This window comes from Coptis chinensis, chromosome 5 (genome assembly GCF_015680905.1).
Source record: "Coptis chinensis isolate HL-2020 chromosome 5, ASM1568090v1, whole genome shotgun sequence".
NCBI lineage: Eukaryota > Viridiplantae > Streptophyta > Magnoliopsida > Ranunculales > Ranunculaceae > Coptis > Coptis chinensis.
Window position 1 is genome coordinate 8,735,081 of NC_141460.1, and position 15,157 is coordinate 8,750,237.

General features: G+C 34.2%; 1 protein-coding gene and 1 pseudogene across 1 annotated transcript in view; one reads left to right on the forward strand and one right to left on the reverse strand.

Annotated features, from left to right (window-relative positions):
- Nucleotides 1–13,414, forward strand: part of LOC147496531 (aminopeptidase M1-like) — a 37,175-nt gene extending 23,761 nt beyond the window's left edge. Inside the window, exons 6-7 of the mRNA XM_086559529.1 lie at nucleotides 13,049–13,126; nucleotides 13,232–13,414. Coding sequence (XP_086415655.1) covers nucleotides 13,049–13,126; nucleotides 13,232–13,414 — 261 coding nt within the window. The remainder of the gene's footprint in view (nucleotides 1–13,048; nucleotides 13,127–13,231) is intronic.
- Nucleotides 2,865–4,685, reverse strand: LOC147496533 (putative monogalactosyldiacylglycerol synthase 3, chloroplastic; annotated as a pseudogene).
- Nucleotides 13,415–15,157: the final 1,743 nt, after the last annotated feature.

The window sequence follows — 15,157 nt, forward strand, 5'->3', positions numbered from 1 at the left end:
AGGTTTTCTCTTTACAAGGTTTTATCTCAATTTTGGTTACTCTTAAAATTGGTTTCTCTCTCTTGGGTTAGAAACCTAACTTCTTTTAGGGGCGGGTCAGGTTTGGGCTAAAACCAACCACCAAATCGACCCTGTCAGTTTATGCAATATTATAATCAAACTGACCCGACCCTATAGACTCAACCGACCCGCACTCGACCCGACCAGATTCTGTCTTAACTGATACCCGACTAAAACCGAGTGTTGGTCAGTTTACCCGATTATAATTGACCCGACCCCAAATTCTTATAACCTCTCTGTGACCAAATTCCAATTATAACAGAAGTTATTGAACTAAGAAAAGGGAGATATTTCCTAGGCCCCGCAACAACCCCCAGAACATTGCTAATGTGAAATTGTTGTTCAATCATTTCAAAAATGGCCACGTATCTAAAATGGACTTGGTCCCTGTAGTTGTAGGCAATTAAACAAGAAAGAATCGATTTCGACAAAATGTCCTCAAGCAGATTCTAAACCTGTACCATGTGAAGTTCTACAAAAGCCCTCGTCATTTATTCCTGAAAAACTAGGCAAGTTCTGATAACTTACAATAAGCTTTATAACAAATTGTGTTGCAGACATACCAATATTCTGTACACTATAAACTTCTATCACTTATCATTATCATATACTTGCAGACAAAGGGCCACAGACACCAAGTCAATCCTATTCTCCTTCCTTCCACCGTTCATCTTGGTCAAGCACTAACTTCTGGTAGTAGGACTCCACAATTTCATATTATCTCTATTGCATATAGCCTTCGAAGCTGCCTCCATTGCATTCTCAGATACCCCTCTTCTGCTGGACATCAAGACATGCAAAACTGAACTCCAATTGAGTAGTATCTGGCCAGGGATAGGACTATAGGAGCTGCAAATTTGCAGTGTTATGGCTAATGCCATTAAACCAACTATTTCTTATGTGAATGCTGCATCAAAGCAGTGAAGAAAAAAAGCATCTGTGACAGTCCAATCTTAGAATAGATATAAGCATCTGAGTCTCAAATATTAACCATTTCACATCACAACATTTTTTTCCAATAATAACAGCACACAACACATGATAATATGGTAAGAGCCTAAGAGGATTCTAACGGCAGAAATATATACAGTAAACAAGCCACAGAGATTGAGAGCAAAACAGATAGTATACCAACACCATAATACTGAAGAAGTTTAAATATAACCAAAAACCAATAGCATCCACAAAAGCCAAAACTATCCACACAAGCCACATCTATCAAAACAAAAGCTATCCACATGATCCACATCTATCTGCTTATCCATACCATCAAGCTCTAAGCACAACCACATTTCCTAACAAAAAAAAATAATCCAACTTATTCAAGTTCACAAATAGACATAGTGAATGAACTTCACAAAAAAATAAACTTAAAAACCTGATTACCAATCAATTCTCAGTAGCATTAGGCTCAGAAGAAGTCAATCCAAATAATTCTGCAAAACAAAAAAGAACACAAACATATACATACGTAAGTCGAACTACACAAGTACATATTTTAACATAAGAAAATAATGATAGACTAAACATTGCAATGCAAATTATTACCTCCATCTAGTTTATCATATTGCTCGATATCATCCATTGACTGTCGAAGATTAATTGGAATTGATGGAGAACGAAGCCAATCTTGTGCACAAATAAGGGCTTCCACCGTGTTAGGAGCTAACGAATTACGGAAAGGGTCAAGTATACGCCCCCCTGTGCTAAATGCAGACTCAGAAGCTACGGACACTACTACATAAAAGCTCATTAACCACTGTTATATACAGTGGTAAAAACCATTTAACCACTGTTTCTAAACCGTGGTATCAGCTGGGGTGGCAAATACTTCTAGCAAAACCGTGGTATTAAGTGCCCCTTATTTACTACGGTTTAAGAACAAACCGTGGTATTATATTTTCAAAAACCGTGGTTAATAATCTATATGATGTGTTATTTCTTATGCAAACCGTGGCTTATATTAGTCTTCTTATACCACTGTTCTTGCAAAACCGTGGTATATAGTATATATATATATTTTTAAAAATAAATGAAATTAAACCTCATTTAATTCAATAATCAAAACACCACCTGATTAACAAACAACCTGCAAAATAGATTTTGAGCCCATTTTCCATCTTGTTCAATTTTGAACATTCTACATTCAACTTAAAAGTAAAACATAGGGCAACTAACGAGAAAGAAAATAATTAATTGACATCTACCAAGCATGAAATACCATTGTAAACTAATATTTCAAATTATTTCAAGTACAATAAGAAAACAACCTTCCAAATCTACGTGTTCCAGCTTGTACAAATTAAAATAGTAATCTAATTGATTATGCTAATAATCAGTCATTCAATTTGTGCAAGAATTGTCATCCCTTGTTGAGCATTCACCGCAACAATAAACAAATGCTAAGATTACGTGTATATACATGTATTCCTAGAGCTAGTTTCAAGTTGATTTCAGTTGTTCTTGTGGAAATAAAATGTGTAAGTTAAGGGGAAAGAAAGCGAGTCCAAACCTAAATAGAAGGGGGTTCAATACATGTCTTGCCTTTGATAACATCATAAGTTTTCAATTTTCATAATAATGTGAAAGAGAGGATCTAATATTTTAAGCTAGTGAATTAAGACTAGAAATACAAATTAAATAGCGGGTTTCTTGAAAGTATATATACAGTCACAAAGAAGTAAAACCAATAATATTAATAATTTAAAGAATTAATTAAGAAAAATCAGAATGAACCTTTTTGCCCTCTCCAAGCTTTTCGAGGAAATTAGTGAGTGGCTTTACATATTCAGTAAGACTAGTAATGCTATTTGTATCACACGAATGAACTCCTAAACCAGTTAAGTCTATAGCATCAACTTTGAATCCTCCTTCCTCTAAATGTGTTATGGTTTTGTACCAACACCAAGCACCAAAGCCTCCTCCATGTACAAGGACAAAATGGTTGGTCTCCAGTTCTTTAATCTTCATTTCCTGTTTCAAAAAAAAAAAAAAAAAAAAAAAAAAAGAGTGAGAAATTAATTGTCATAAATGCTTCACCACTGCAGCATGTACAAGGCGATCAGAATAGACGATAAGCTTTTATTACGGCCACATATAACCACGACTTGGCCAATTGGACGCCCCATCGATTCATCGAATAGTGCATCTCCTAGAGCCTTGGCAGTTTTCTTAACAGGACCCATCCCTTCACCGCCTCCCATTAGCAGAACTGCAGGAAGTTTTGGATCCATCTCTAGCTTCGTCTCTTAACGATCCTGTTCGATAAAATTGGGTTGGAATACATTGCTGTTGTTAGTTATAAGAAACCAGGTTATATACTAATACATTCTTCACAAAACCAACCTTCGAGATTATTGCAACAACAAAAGAAGGCCTGATGGGCAAGCCAAATACTCGAATATGAGAAGACTCTAGGCCATCTAATAAAGCCCTCTTGGCTACCTCCTCCGAGGGGCAATAGCATCTCGTCACACCAGTGTTGAACCTGGATAGAAATGTTTCTTTATTGACCCACTCCACCAAAAAAATAAAGGGGGACGGTAAAAATGAAACTTGAAATTAATATAACTAACCATAATGCGGTGGCGGTATTAAGGTCTCAGAATGACTGTAACAAAGACTGGTTTCTTCTGAAAGGCCCCGCCACTTGAGCACCCACAAAGGAATATGTTGCATGAGAGGATGAACACTAATGATAATGTCCGGCTTGTACTCCATCGTCGGACCGACCTCCAACTCTCTTCAGTTGCACAATAACAAAATGTTAAAAATGAGAAAAGAGCATACTTGAAAACACAATTAAGATTCAAATAGATTGACGTTAAACTTCTGCAGTCTTTCTAACAACTAAAGCAAGGTCAATAATCAAAGTGTGAGGCAGAACCTTTACAGTTCAGATGGTTGAGTGAACTGGTACCTGAAATCGAAACTTAACTGTCTTTCATGTCAATCCATTTAAAGACAATATGAAGTTGTAGAATTTTGCATCAATGAGAAGAGGACATACTTAGCGTAAAAGGCAGCTAGTGCAGCAAGATAGGCACAATGAATCCAACGAGGTGAAGTGCTATGAAATGCAACCTTCCAAAGCTGAACATGTTTCACCATGAACTTGTATTGGCTCTCCATGTCACAGTGGCCAGCCAGTGTACTCTTTCCATACATCTTTCACAAATATCATCTGCATGCAAGCAAAACAAAACAAGAATTATAAAAACTGACCTAGAGCTTGAAAGAACAAAAAACAAAACGCAGGAATTAAAAAATTAGAAAAGAATGATCTTTTTCGGGATTAAAAAGAGCAAAATCAAAAAATTCAAACCCAAACGAACAACAGATCAACCCTAATGCACTGAATGATTTTAATTTCAGAGAACAAAACCTTGAGAAAAAAAAATACTAAGAACAAAAACCCCAATAAATTGAATGGGATTTGATATTGAACATAAAATTACTAATTACCTCGAACCTCGAAAGTCTCGATCCAAGATGATTAAGGATGGCTGCAACCCATAGCGATGCAAGTAGATTAAGGAAGAGAGGGAGATGTATCTCAAACAAATTTAGAGAACTTTGTTGGTCCCTATCGATTCAAGGCCAGGAAATTCTTAGCAAAGGTTGCCCAATCTTCAAATTTTTTTTTTTTTTTTTTTTTTTTTTTTTTTTTTTTTTTTTTTCGATAATAATTTCTTAAGAGAAAAGTGGCTACTATTGCATGATGACTACTTTATCCACGGTAGGGCTATTTTTTGCAAAACATTTGCCACCTTTTCTTAGAAACAGTAGGGTATATGAATATCAAAAATCGAAATTAGTCGATATTGGTAGTACCGTGGTATAAGACAATTATATCCCAATCGCTTTTCTGAGACCAGTGGTATTTGGCTTGTACCGAAATTAGAAAAATCATATGTACCGTGGTAAGTGACTACTAGCCACCCTTATTAGAGAAACAGTGGTATATGCCATTTGACTAACCGTGGCTAATGTGTATTTCTGTAGTAGTGGAAAAATATCAGAACTGCCAAAACATCACGTGCAACAAGAGAAAGGATCCGATACCTAGAAGCGTTGATCTTCCACCAACCCAAAATGTCAAATTTATCCCCACCAACTTCATTAGTTTCAGCCAAAAACCTCTCAACCTCAGACTTATTCTGTAAGTTATCTTCCTCTAGCAAGTGTTGCTGAAATTCGACCCCGGCTAGTATAGTAGGATCTTGCTCATCATCATCAACATCCATTCGGCTTGTTGTTTGGCTCACGTTCACATCAATAAGTGGCTGATTTGAAGAAGGATAGTGCCCAACATACCACTCATACAACGCAAACAAAGCATCTTTCACTTTCTTTGCTTCATCATTAGCTTTAGTTTCTTCATACAACTGTTTGAAGGAATACGACACATAATTCATCTTGAAGTGGGGATCAAGCACAACACCAACATATAAAAAAATGTTAATCTTATCCATATCCCAATACTTATCAAATTTAGTTTGTATACGCAGCGCCATTGATAAAACGTGCATCCTCACTTCCATTAAACTGAATCAATTTCTTCTGAACAATTAGAATTTCACTAAAGAAATTATTCGAGGTAACATAACGAGAACCTGAAAATCGCAATGTTGCCTTATAGAAAACTCTTAGAAATTTCACAAATAATCTAGCACTATTCCAATCAGTTAAGGTTGGAGGCCCCTTGATCTTGTCATCATCAAAGTAAAGGGTGTACTGTGGGTCTTCAAGCTCCAATATCTCAAAGGCATTTTGGAACTTCTCAGCAACTTCTAACATCATGAATGTCGCATTCCATCTAGTTGCCACATCTAAGCATAAAAGTTTGGTGCACTCTATTTGTTCTTCCTTCACACACTCTTTGAACCTGGCCAACCTAGATGGAGATGACCTCACATACCTCACTACAGTACGTACTCGGAAAATAGCATCATTAACATCTTTCAGGCCATCACAAACAATAAGATTCAGGATGTGAGCACAACATCTCATATGTAAATACTTATGTTCCATAACGGTGTCTTTCCCAATTTTTTTGCTTTTCTTCAAGTAATCAATGGCAACAGAATTAGAACTTGCATTATCAACGATTCTACGATAAAAGACTATGGACACCCCAATTAAGAAGACACTTCTCTACCATCTTTCCAATGGTCTCACCTTTGTGATTTGGAACTAGACAAAAATTCAGAATCCTTTTTTGTAAGTTTCAATCACTATCGATGAAATGAGCAGTCAAAACCATGTAATTTAAGTTTTGAATAGATGTCCAAGTGTCAGTTGTTATACATATTCTATTACCATGCAGAAAACTCTTTAACTTTCTTCTCTCCTCCATGTAAAGTTCGATGCAATCCCTATCAACTTGAGTCCGATAAGGCAAATTTGTGAACTTGGGCTGTATAACCTTCACAAAATGTCGAAACCCTTCACCCTCCACAAAACTAAACGACAACTCATCAATAATAATCATTCTAGACAGAGCATCTCTACAAGCTTTTAAGCTAAAACTAATAGCAACAAGCTCTTTATCTTTGAAAGATAATATTTGTTGCAATTTATCAGCCACCACCTTATTGTTAGGATTCTTCTTACATACTTTCATATGACTCAACATATTAGAAGTTCCACTACCTTTCGAAGCACAAGCATAACTAACAGGGCAATAATTACATTTGGCTTTTGGATTTTTGGGATCACAACCCTCTATCTTATGAAAATGATCCTAAGCAGGGGAAGATAAGGATTTTCTTTTATTACCTGCCATAGTAGGATCGACCGTATTCGTAGGATTTTCGACAGTAGACTGTAGAGATGGACCATCACTAGGAACCTCAGTAGAAGCCATCTAATAAAAATGACACATATCAACAATCGAGATAAAACAAAAAGCTTGTGACAGATGTTGTTGTTAATTCATTAATTAGATTGGTTTTGGCATACAAAATTTTTTCACTCGGTTGTGAGTATTCATCGTGCTCCATCAGTTTAGGTCATACATACAATGTGGTTTTCGATAGTAGTCAAACCAAGTAGAGTATGAAAGAAAGCTCAAGTGATAACAACCGGCCGGCTGTGTAAAAGTTAAAAAGTAAAAAATGAAAAAGTGGAGGACATAATTTGATAAATAGCAACAGAGTAAAGAATAGTAAGGTGATTGTATGTCTTTTTTCTCTAAAGAATTGAATGCTATTCGTTCACTAAGCAACCATATAATTTGATTATTGAATGAAACTATGTATCCTACAAAAATAAGATGTGTGTAGAGTTGTAGACATAGAATTATAGTGTAAATGCTACATAGTATTTTCGGAGTTGAGCATTGATAATCTAATGAATAACAAAGAAAAGCTAGGTTGGATGCATACCAAAATGACCAGAAGTGAAGATCCCCCGTTTTCTATGATTGGTGTGTTGGAGAAATCAGTTGGGTACTCAACGGTTGACTCTTATTGGTTTAGCTTTAAAAATCGATTAAATGGGTGCTCGTCTTCAAGAATAACGAAATAATGAATAATATAATGACCCAATTTGATATAGTCTTTCAATATAATATATGGTCTTCAATCTTGTTTTTTTAATGCAACTTGTTGAGCTTTTTACATTCTACGTTCTGACTACAATCGGCATCAATGATGAATTGTTTTTGAGAGAAACACAGAAACAAAAAACAAAAAAGAAAGAAAGAAAGAAAGAAAGAAAGAAAGAAACCAAATAATTAGTTATTACCTTTGTTGATGATGGTGTCATGGTGCTGACTGATGGAAGAGTGGTGGAGGAATGGTGGTGGCTAGACTAGTGGGGGATGTAGCAGCTCAGCCCTAGTTAATGGGTTTTTACTTTTTACTAATTGGTAATTTGGTACGATACATTTCTAATTTTCTACTAATCTAGTATATGAAGATATTGCGGACCGGGTTGGTTATTTTCGGTTATACCAAATCCAAACCGAGCACCGAACCGACTATGTCGGTTTTGTTATTTAACAAACCGATCCGAACCGTCTTAAATGGATAACAGACCCATATAGCTCGGGTCGGGTCAGTCGGTTTAGTCGGATACATTGGTTTTATGCACACCCATAACTTCTTTTATATAATAACTAGCTTCCGAACCCATCCTACGAATGGGTGTCGTTATATTAAATTATTCTAAAAAATATTAGCAACTATTCATAGCTATGAGATATGTAAATTTTTAATATATAAAAAAATGAGGGGTCGAGTGAATAGTGAAGGTGTGTGGACGTAGGGCTATTTTGGTCATTTCACATTTTTTTATTATTTTTTAAACTTTTGAGGAGTAAAATAGTAATTTAACGTTTATAAAGTTTAAAAAAAAATCTGTGGATCCCACGTGGGTACCACGTGCACAGTAGCTAGTTATATTAATCACTTGTTCAAATTTATTGCACCACTCTCTATCAAAAGAAAACACCAAACCTTGGTAAAACCCATCGATTTTTTGTTGTTGTTATGTTTAATAATAGAAGTTTGATTGAAATTTTGTAAGAATGTCCAATGTGGCGAAAATAATATTGAAGCTACTTAAATAGCAAGTCATTCACAATTATAATAAAATAATTATAATAAACACTACTTAAAATGCAAAACTATACTTGTTGAGATATTATATTTTCCCTATATATAATACAACTATGTTTTGAGGTTAGTTCAATGCATTTGCATCAAGTTTCCGATTTTACGTTAATTATTCTTTGAGGCTAGTTCAATGTAGTTGGATCTAGTTTCCAATTTCTCATTAATTATTTTTTGAGGTTAATTCAATGTAGTTGTATCAAGTTTCTGATTTTCCATTAATTATTCTTTGAGGTTAGTTCAGTGCAGTTGCACCAAATTTACGATTTCCCATTAGTTTTTCATTAAGGTTAATTCAGTGCAGTTCCATATAGTTTTCAATATTTCATTAATTATTCTTTGAGATTAGTTAATTGCATTTGTATCAATGTTCTAATTTCCCGTTAATTGCTTTTTAAGATTAGTTTAATACATTTGCATCCAGTTTATGATTTTCCGTTAATTATTTTTCGAAGTTAGTTCACATCTAGCTTCCAATTTTCGGTTATTTATGTTTTGAAGGTAGTTCGATGTAGTTACATCCGGTTTCCGATTTCCAATTAAACTATTTTTTTAGGTTATTTCAATGCATTTGCATCCAGTTTCTGATTTTTTGTTATATATTCATTAAGGATATTGCATCCGATTTTTTATTTCCCAGCCTGTTAGTTAATATATGATTTTAGTTTAATGCAATTGCATCCAGTTTTCGATTTTCTGTTAATTATTCTGTGAGGTTAGTTCAATACAGTTGCATCCAGTTTTCGATTTTCCGTTAATTGTTTTTTTAGGTTAGTTTAATGCATTTGCAGCAAGTTTTCGATTTCCCGTTAATTATTTTTTGAGGTTTGTTCAATGCAGTTGCATCAAATTTATGATTTCCCGTTAATTATTCATTGAGGTTAGTTCAGTGCATTTGCATCCATTTTTTGATGTTTCTATATTCGTTAATTAGTCTTTAGATTAGTTTATTGCATTTGCATCCAGTTTCTGATTTCTCATTAATAACTCTTTGAGGTTAGTTCAATACATCTACATCTAGTTTATGATTTCTGATTATTTATGCTTTGAGGTTAGTTCGATGCAATTTTATCCCAGTTTCTAATTTCCCGTTAACTATTCTTTGAGGTTATTTATATTTCAATGCATTTGCATCCAGTTTCTGATTTCCCATCAATTATTCTATGAGGTTAGTTCAATGCAGTTGCATTTGGTTTTTGATTTTCTGTTAATTATATTTTGAGATTAGTTCAATGCATTATTTGCATCCAGTTTCTGATTCAAAGTTAATTATGATTTGAGGTTTATTTGTAGCATTTTTGCATACCATTTCCGATTTTTCGTTAAATATTTTTCAAGGATTTGCATCCAATTTCTAATTTCCATTTAATTATTTTCTGACGTTAGTTTAATGCAGTTGTATCCAGTTTCCGATTTCTAGTTAATTAATTTTTGAGCTTAATTTATTGCATTTGCATAAAGTTTCCGATTTCTTATTTATTACTCTTTAAGCTCAGTTCAATGTAGTTGAATCCACTTTTCGATTTCCTTTTAATTATCCAATTTGGTGTGTAATACCAACTTTCTACTTATCTATCTATAGTGTCCTTGCAAACATGACATAAAAATAAATTATGCTTGATTTACTATATGAGATCATCAAAGATTATCTAGTTCCTGATTTTCCGTTAATTATTATTTAAATTATATACCTGACTCACTATGTGGGATCTTCAAAAATTATCTACGAACGGGTCTTGTCATATTAAATATTCTAAAAAATATATGCAACTATATATGCATAACTATTATATACAAATATTGTATTGCTCACTCATCCAAATTTCTTATAACATGAAAACCCCACGTACTCTCTATTAAAAAAAAATAACTCACCATTGATAAAACCCTTCAACTTCATTTGTTGTTTAATAATAGAAGTTTGATTAATGTTTTGTGAGATTGTCTAATAAAACGAAGTTCATATTGAAGCTACTTGAATAGCAATGTGTTTCCAATTATACGAAAAAAGATAAGATAAACACCGTTTTAAATGCAAAACTATACTTATCGAGACATTCCCACAACATATAACACAACTATATTTTGAGGTTAGTTCAATGCATTTGCATCCAATTTCTGATTTTCTGTTATTTATTTTTTGAGGTTAGTTCAATGCAGTTGCATCCAGTTTCCGATTTATTGTTAATTATTCTTTGCAGTTAGTTTAATGCATTTGCATCCAATTTCCAATTTCCTGTTAATTATTCTTCAAGCTCAGTTCAATGCATTTGCATCCAGTTTCCGATTTCTAGTTAATCAATTTTTGAGATTAGTTTAATACATTTGCATCCAGTTTCTGATTTCTTGTTTAGTATTCGATGAGGTTGCATTTACATATAGTTTCTGATTTCCCGTTAATTATTGTTTGAGATTAGTTCAATATATTTGCATCCAGTTTCCGATTTTCCATTAATTATTTCTTGAGGTTAGTTCAATGCATTTGCATCCAATTTATTTTTTGAAATTAGTTTAGTGTAGTTGAATCCAGTTTCCGATTTCCCGTTAATTATTTTTAAATATTAGTTTTACGCATTTGCATCCTATTTCCAATTTATAGTTATTTCTTTTAGGTTAGTTCAATACAGTTGCATCCAGTTTCCGATTTTCTGTTAATTTAATCTCTGAGGGTTAGTTTAATGTATTTGCATCCAGTTTCCGATTTTTTGATAATTATTTTTTGGTGTTAGTTCAATGTATTTGCATCCAAGTTTTGATTTTCCGTTAATTATTCTTTGAGGTTAGTTTAATACAGTTGTATCAATAATCTGATTGCCTATTAATTAATTTTAAAGATTAGTTTAATGCTTGCATGTGCATCCAATTTCTGATTTCCCGTTAAATATTATTTGAGATTAGTTCGATGCATTTGTATCTAGTTTTATGTTTCTCATTAATTGTTCTTTGACGTTAGTTTCATGCAGTATTATATATATTTTAAAATATGTGTTATTATTGTTTTTTTTTTAAAATTTGCTATTATATATTTTGTGATGTTATTTTTTGTATAATTTAATTTTCCACATGTAATTTGTTTTGGTTTGGTTTGATATATAATTTATTTAAGCCCAACGTCCATTTTAACTAAATCAATAGTTATATAATCTATTTAAGCCAACGTCCGTTCTAACTGAATCTTGTTACTCTGCTAAAATTGGGAATTATAAAATTCATAAATTTAATTAGAATATGTTGTAATTATTGTGACATGTGGTTTTTCGAAATCCTTAACTATGACTAAATGTCTAAATCCCACAGTGAATGACACCTCAAATTGATCCAACTTTATTTGTTAGGCCCATATATATAGTGCATACAATACAATTTTATTTGTTTTGGGTGTACACTATTTTATTTTATGATTAGTTTACTTTTTTTTTTCTTTTTCCCCAGTCACATGTGTGGTTAACAAATGCATAAAGTAAATGTTCAAACAACTCAATTCATTTTTTCTTTTGTTCTTCAATAGTTTCATTATCATTTTCTAGAAAGAAACTTTGTTATGTTAAACTTCATCTGAGATTAGTGTGGAAGATATTCTTTGTGGTGTAAGGGTTTTAAGAAAATCGTTTTTGGTTGAAAATATTGTTTTTTTGCAATTTAGTTATTTTTATTTTTATTATTTTTTTCCGTAATTAACTATATTGTTTAGGAAAAATTGGAGACTCTGTGAAACTCTAGATGAGATTTAGAAAAAACTAAAGTCTGTGTGAGTGCTCCAAAAAATAAATTGGTGAGGGTATAACTATAATATATATCTAAGAATTTGGAATTTATATTTTTTTCGTAATTAGTATTAGTGTTTACAAAAAGTTGGAGGCTCTATGAAGCCTTGAAAAATAGAGCTAAGAGGGTATAACTATAATATATATCTAAGTGCTCCAAAAAATAGATTGGTGAGGGTATAACTATAATATATATCTAAGGATTTGGAATTTATATTTTTTCGTAATTAGTATTAGTGTTTACAAAAAGTTGGAAACTCTATGAAGCCTTGAAAAATAGAGCCAAGAGGGTATAGCTATAATATATATCTAAAGATAATGTACTTGAAATTTTTGACAGTTTGTCAAAATTTCAAAATATTTCGACAAAATGAATCTTGGTCCACAATTCTTAAAGTTAGTCAGACCAAACTGTCTTCGATGCAGTAACTTAGAAAGTGAGACAGTTCGGACGGGCCGTCAGAGTGGGAATGTTGGCTATGCCAAACTATCCATACTTCACAATGTCATCCAGACTCTCCTCCCAACACGATGTAGAATCTTCTTTTTGCCAATCTTCCTCATGTGAGGAAAACACCCAACAGTTCTGTCATGATTGTAATGCAGGATAATTGGGATAATCTTATGAAGACTTGTGGTGCTGGGTTTCTAATAAGGACATTTATCAGTGCAGTTGTCTCAGCGGTTTGTCACATTGCCTGAATATTTTTTATTATTGTTTGTCATTTCTTTACTTGATTAATTCACCTCAACATGTTAGCCCAATTGGCCCTTGTTTCCTTGCTTCAGTTCTCTTCATATGATAAGGTAGCCGAGGTAGAGGAGTTCTTCGCTAGTCGTACCAATCCTTCGATGGCAAGGACTTTGAAGCAGAGCATTGAAGATATTCACATCAATGCAAAGTGGGTTGAAAGCATTCAAGAGAAGTCTCTCGCAGAAGTGGTGAAGGAGTTAACTTCCACGAAGTTCTAGAGAGCTAGGTGCCTAGGTCCCTGAGCTTCTTCAAACATGGAAGTTAGTAGGCATGCAACTGTTTTCTTACAAAATTGTTGCGAGTTCAGATTTCCTATTTAAACGACCGAAGTGGGTGCCATGGAATGCGACATTAAAAAGGTCATGCAAACAGTAACGTGCCTATTAACTTCCAGTTATGTGAGATATTATTTGCATATTCAAAATTTGTGGGTTGCTATTCTTGTCAGTTTCATTGAGCAGTGCAAGAGCATTCATGCATTTCATATTCTGGTACGAGTATAAAAGTTTTTATTTTTTTCACTTTGGTTTCACTGATGCTCAGTTGTTACAGAAGATAGTTCAAACGAGCCCCCACCTGGAGAAATTAAAGAAAAAGAACTTCTCCATGGCTAGAGAAAACGGACTCAAACTAGTGTACCACTTCACTATAGGAGTGGCTGCTGTGCGTTCCATGTATGTTTATTGTGTAAGGGAGGCTTTGTCCTGCACCATACTCCTGAATGAGATTCCTCATTATTCTTCTAATTATCCACTTTTACTCTAGAAGCCTGATAATCAGCGCATTGAACTTCGCCATCTTGGAAGTGACATGCAGAATTGGTTCCTCCTGCCTAGCGTCTAGCGAGCACTCTAGCCCCAGCTCACCCTGGATTTTCACTTGAGGAAATCATCAACATGAGTTAAAGCTTATTTTACATACTCTTTGAAGCCTTTCAAAAAGAGGAACTGTGCTTAAGAACCAGATGCAAGAATGTGCAGACCCCCACCTGTTACTTGAAATAAAACCCCTGTTTACAAATTCCCCTTATGATTGCAAACATAGACTAGATTGGAGTCCTCATAGTTCACGTTTCCACAACTTTAAGACATCGTTGCTGCAGCTAGCATCGAACATTTCTGGCTGTTCCTGCTAACAAAATGTTGTTTTCATTCCATATCACAACACCAATTACTTGCATTGTTTTTAGTAGGTCTATCCACAGTTTTACATCCATTTTGAGCCAAGCGGCAGGGGGTTTCTTACCTTAATTTTTCGAACCAAACACATTGAAACAGAGTTATATACTTTGTCTCCATGAAACCAAACAGTTAGTGCAGGCTTTCTTTACGACAAGAAAATACAGTACAATGCATCAAATTGACACCTTATTACAATTTCAACTGATATATAAAAGCAACATAAGAGAGAAACGCATCCTAAGATTGTCTGAACCCATCCATTGTCAACCACCAACGGCACAATTTGCTTCCAAGATATAACCTGCAAGTAGCTCAAGGCCAAGGCCTACTCCGTAGGGCATTGGATCTCTTGCGCCTCACTGACCTCGCCTAATAGAACAACTCTAACACTACATATGGAGTATGGTTCATGATTAGGCTTTGGCCCCTTATAATAGGGGTATTTCTAATTGAACCCATGGTTCCATGACATCCGTCCATAGGTTCACGTTTTCGCCATCACCAGCATTCTTCAGCCATTAGTTTTTGTATGTAGTTTGTGCCATCACCATACTCCATGTGTACCGAATGCCTAATTATCCCATGAACTTGGAATTCGAAATTTGAACATTATGCAGAGTAGTCTGTGGCTCTGTGCAATGTGCAAAACTGCGAACACATTGGTGATTGGTGGCAAAGTGTTAGCCATTCCAAAGCCCAGCCCAACCCAACCCAAATCCGGTTTTGGAAACACAGTATTAAAAAGCAAATGTCAGTCTTAGGCCCTGAGCTAGGAAGACT